Below are 5,000 nucleotides of genomic sequence, written 5' to 3' on the forward strand. Positions count from 1 at the left end.
TGTGTGTGTGTGTGTGTGAGTGTGTGTGTGTGTGTGTGAGTGTGTGTGTGTGTATGTGTGTGTGTGTGTGTGTGTGTGTATGTGTGTGTATGTGTGTGTGTGTATGTAATGGTCAGCATGCTGAATATTTGATGGAGCTCTAGTTGTGAGTGGGAGGATGATGAAGAGGAAGATGAGCTTGTTATTTCTCAAACTTGTAGCGTCATCACAAATAAAACCTGCAGCATAAATATCAAACCTGCAGTTCTGTACAGCATCATTCATTCATTCATTCATTGTTTCATAGAAAGAGGAACAAATCAGATCATTCTGCTGATTTTCTATATTTGTCTTCATGTTTGGATCCAAACCAACGCTGAACTGATCTTGACAGAGTTGACCTTTAAGGGGACGGAGAGCCAGAGAGTCCAAATGGAGGAAGCTATTGTAGCTTATTAGCTGTGTTGCTAACGAGTAAAAACTGCCCCACAACAGAGACATAGTTAACACACAGTTAGGACACGTGATACTAATACAGCTTTTAATAAACTGTCTGAACTTATTGTCATGTTAGCAGCTAAGCTAAGCAGAAGAGCTAACTGATGTTAGCAAGCATCCATCTTCAGTAACTCTTTATTGAATGAAATGATAAAAACAAATGTTGGAAAAGATGGCAATTAGAAACATAGACAGAGGCTCAGAGAGATGTTGAGACTGACGTGTGTTAGCATGTAGCTTAGTGTGTGGATAAAAAGCTAATATTAACAGACTGAGTGAATACATGATGAAGAGGAGGCTGTAACTTTCCTCACATCAATACATGAAACTAACAGAAACGTCATATTTCCATTATGTTTTCCATCGTTTGAGCTTCGACTGTCACTCTTTTAATGACGTCATCTCGTTGTGTCCTCTTCTTCTGCAAAGGTTTAACGGCACCGACTGAAGAATTAGCGCCACCTGCTGTTTATCTGCTAATATTCAAACAACAGGAGTGGATGGAAACAAACATTCACTACATTTTCTTTTGCAGCTATTTTTGAAATTCAGTTCAAATATGAGCCACGTTTGAACGAAACCCGATGACACTTGACGTCTGACAGCAGGACTTGAATTTTGTGCCCTACATACAGAGCAGAAAGGCAGCGTCATACAGCTGAACGATCCAACAGTCAGCTCCTCATTCATCAGGCTGAAAAACTATTTGTGACAAGTTTGTGACGTTAAGAGTTTGTTGAATCAAAAACAAACCTGATGAAAGTCAGACAGGAGTAGAAGAAGAGAACCAACATGCATGAGGCCTGATATCCATATAGATGAGTGTGGATCAATAACCTGCAGGCGGGGTCATCAGGGATCAGGACACACACATCTATAGTCATAAATCTTTAAATGTAAAGTGATAAAATGTCCTTGATGTATTGATCTGTCAGGATGTGTGAGAGATAAAAGCAGAGAAGAAGAAGAAGTGTTTGTGTTTCAGACCTGAACGAGGCGATCCCTGAGACCGAGCTGCTGGACAACAGCATCCAGAAGGGCCGAGCCCAGCTGTCCGTCAAAGCCCGCAGGCACCGCCCCTCCAGGTCCCGTTACCGTGACAGCGTGAGCTCGACGGAGGGCGACGACAGCCTGGAGAGGAAGGTACACACCGGGGCTGATGGGAAATATTAGTTTACACACAGGTGGACGACGAGAAGAGTAAATGTTCCAGTTATAATAACGTGTGTGATGTGAGTTAAATATTAATATATTATACAACTTTATCACATTAAAGATGAGTCATGAATTAAATAAATAAAGCTCTTAAATCAAATAATTTAACAATTTGAAAATGTTGGATTAACCAGGTGAAGTAATTTAAGAGCACAAACTAATAATATGCGAATAAATCAAATTAAACTCGTAAACTTAAGAAGTGAGTCGAACCTTCAGTAAATCGATTAAGACCATGAATGATGTAATTTGAAATATGAAGAAAGTCTTTCCAAAGCAAATGTCTTTAATTTAAAGGACAAATTACTGGTTTGAGAAAAGAAAGAAAGAGAAGTTTAAAGAGAAGAATGACTCATTTAAAGACATTTTTAAAAATGAGAAAAAATTAAATCATTTAAAACCATAAATGTGAGTCAAATTTGAGTCATTTATGGTGAGTCAGAGCAAAAAGAAAAGATTCACTGGAGGGAAAAATTTATGTAACATGATTACAAAAGTAGTTGGTTAGTTAATTAGAAAGTTTGTTAGGTAGGCGTCAGTTAGACGGTGGGTTAATTAGTCAATTAATCAGTCAGTGTTTCATGGAAATAAAATGATAATATTGGTAAATGAGCTGCATTTATATAAGACTTTTCTAGTCTACTGACCAGTCAAAGCACTTTACAACACTGATGGAACAGCCATCAGGAGCAGTTCGGGGTTCAGTATCTTGCCCAAGGACACTTCGACAGGGGGGATCGAACCGCCGACCTTCTGATTAGTGGACGACCCGCTCTACCTCACAGCCGCTCCTGTGGCTCATCAGTTCACTGAAGGAATGATTGATATGAACAATATTTCCACCCGACAGGCTCAATGACTGTAACATGAACATAACTGTGTGTGTGTGTGTGTGTGTGTGTGTGTGTGTTATCAGGACAGTCCGTTACACTCCGCCCGCTCACCTCTCCACCTGGCCATGCGAGGCTCCTCCCCCTCTCCTGATTCCCTGCTATCAGCTCGAAGCCCCGCCTTCTCCTTTGACACTTCACTGGTGAGACCAATCAGAGCTCAGGACAGGTGTTCCTGTCGTCAATATTAACGCAGTGAGCAACAAGACAAAGAAAGAAAGACAGGAAACATTAACGAAAACATCAAAACTACTGAGTGTGACTTCAACATAGATAAAAATAAAACACTGAAGAATCAGCGTCCTGCTTCACTTCTTCAGGTGCGTCGCTCTCCAGAGGACGGAGGTGCGTCATTGGCTGCTCCCCCGCGGGGGCGGTACCACCAGCTGACCAATGCCACATCTCAGGAGGCTCTGGTGACGCCCAGCAGCTCGCCGTCCAAGTCCTGCCCCTCCTCCGACTGCTCACCTGTCTACATGAGGAGGAACAGGAGGCCCGACAGTGAAGGTACACACACCTGGACACACCTGGAAATACACTAATACACACACCTGGACACACCTGGAAATACACTTATACACACACGTTTAATTCTCACAGCCCTTATGGGGATATAAAACAAGTCCTCATAATGTGAAGATTTAGGGTTAGGATTATATTAGGGTTAGTTTAGGGTTATGGTAAACTTACGGTAAGGGTTATATTAGGGTTAGTTTAGGGTTATGGTAAACTTACGGTAAGAGTTATATTAGGGTTAGTTTGGGGTTATGGTAAGGTTACGGTAAGGGTTATATTAGGGTTAGTTTAGGGTTATGGTAAACTTACGGTAAGAGTTATATTAGGGTTAGTTTAGGGTTATCGTAAAGTTACGGTAAGGATTATATTAGGGTTAGTTTACGGTTATGGTAAGGTTACAGTAAGGATTATATTAGGGTTAGTTTAGGGTTATGGTAAACTTATGGTAAGGATTATATTAGGGTTAGTTTAGGGTTATGGTAAATTTATGGTAAGGGTTATATTAAGGTTAGTTTAGGGTTATGGTAAGGTTACGGTAAGGATTATATTAGGGTTAGTTTAGGGTTATGGTAAATTTATGGTAAGGGTTATATTAGGGTTGGTTTAGGGTTATGGTAAGGTTACGGTAAGGATTAAATTAGAGTTAGTTTAGGGTTCTGGTAAACTTACATAAGAGTTATATTAGGGTTGGTTTAGGGTTATGGTAAACTTACGGTAAGAGTTATATTAGGGTTAGTTTAGGGTTATGGTAAACTTACGGTAAGAGTTATATTAGGGTTGGTTTGGGGTTATGGTAAGGTTACGGTAAGGGTTATATTAGGGTTAGTTTAGGGTTATGGTAAACTTACGGTAAGAGTTATATTAGGGTTAGTTTAGGGTTATCGTAAAGTTACGGTAAGGATTATATTAGGGTTAGTTTACGGTTATGGTAAGGTTACGGTAAGGATTATATTAGGGTTAGTTTAGGGTTATGGTAAACTTATGGTAAGGATTATATTAGGGTTAGTTTAGGGTTATGGTAAATTTATGGTAAGGATTATATTAAGGTTAGTTTAGGGTTATGGTAAATTTATGGTAAGGGTTATATTAGGGTTAGTTTAGGGTTATGGTAAGGTTACGGTAAGGGTTATATTAGGGTTAGTTTAGGGTTATGGTAAATTTACGGTAAAAGTTATATTAGGGTTATATTAGGGTTATGGTAAGGTTACGGTAAGGATTATATTAGGGTTAGTTTAGGGTTATCGTAAAGTTACGGTAAGGATTATATTAGGGTTAGTTTAGGGTTATGGTAAGGTTACGGTAAGGGTTATATTAGGGTTAGTTTAGGGTTATGGTAAATTTACGGTAAAAGTTATATTAGGGTTATATTAGGGTTATGGTAAGGTTACGGTAAGGATTATATTAGGGTTAGTTTAGGGTTATCGTAAAGTTACGGTAAGGATTATATTAGGGTTAGTTTAGGGTTATGGTAAAGTTACGGTAAGGATTAAATTAGGGTTAGTTTAGGGTTATGGTAAACTTACATAAGAGTTATATTAGGGTTGGTTTGGGGTTATCGTAAAGTTACGGTAAGGATTATATTAGGGTTAGTTTAGGGTTATGGTAAACTTACGCTAAAAGTTATATTAGGGTTAGTTTAGGGTTATGGTAAAGTTACGGTAAGGATTATATTAGGGTTAGTTTAGGGTTATGGTAAAGTTATGGTAAGGATTATATTAGGGTTAGTTTAGGGTTATGGTAAGGTTACGGTAAGGATTATATTAGGGTTAGTTTAGGGTTATCGTAAAGTTACGGTAAGAGTTATATTAGGGTTAGTTTACGGTTATGGTAAAGTTACGGTAAGGATTATATTAGGGTTAGTTTAGGGTTATGGTAAAGTTATGGTAAGGATTATATTAGGGT

At 38.8% G+C, this 5,000-nt stretch overlaps 1 protein-coding gene and 1 long non-coding RNA gene across 2 annotated transcripts in view; one reads left to right on the forward strand and one right to left on the reverse strand.

Moving 5' to 3' along the window:
* Positions 1-5,000, forward strand: part of samd14 (sterile alpha motif domain containing 14) — a 20,134-nt gene that overhangs the window by 7,724 nt on the left and 7,410 nt on the right. Inside the window, exons 3-5 of the mRNA XM_067570678.1 lie at positions 1,463-1,620; positions 2,609-2,725; positions 2,903-3,089. Of these exons, the coding sequence (XP_067426779.1) occupies positions 1,463-1,620; positions 2,609-2,725; positions 2,903-3,089 (462 nt within the window). The remainder of the gene's footprint in view (positions 1-1,462; positions 1,621-2,608; positions 2,726-2,902; positions 3,090-5,000) is intronic.
* LOC137168176 (uncharacterized) lies at positions 1,544-2,995 on the reverse strand. Its single transcript, XR_010924249.1, has 4 exons — positions 2,895-2,995; positions 2,637-2,757; positions 2,340-2,501; positions 1,544-1,633 (listed from the first exon to the last, which is right to left on the reverse strand). It is a non-coding gene; the product is annotated as an uncharacterized lncRNA (long non-coding RNA).

The sequence above is a fragment of the Thunnus thynnus genome, chromosome 17 (assembly GCF_963924715.1).
Source record: "Thunnus thynnus chromosome 17, fThuThy2.1, whole genome shotgun sequence".
NCBI classification, from domain to species: Eukaryota; Metazoa; Chordata; class Actinopteri; order Scombriformes; family Scombridae; genus Thunnus; species Thunnus thynnus.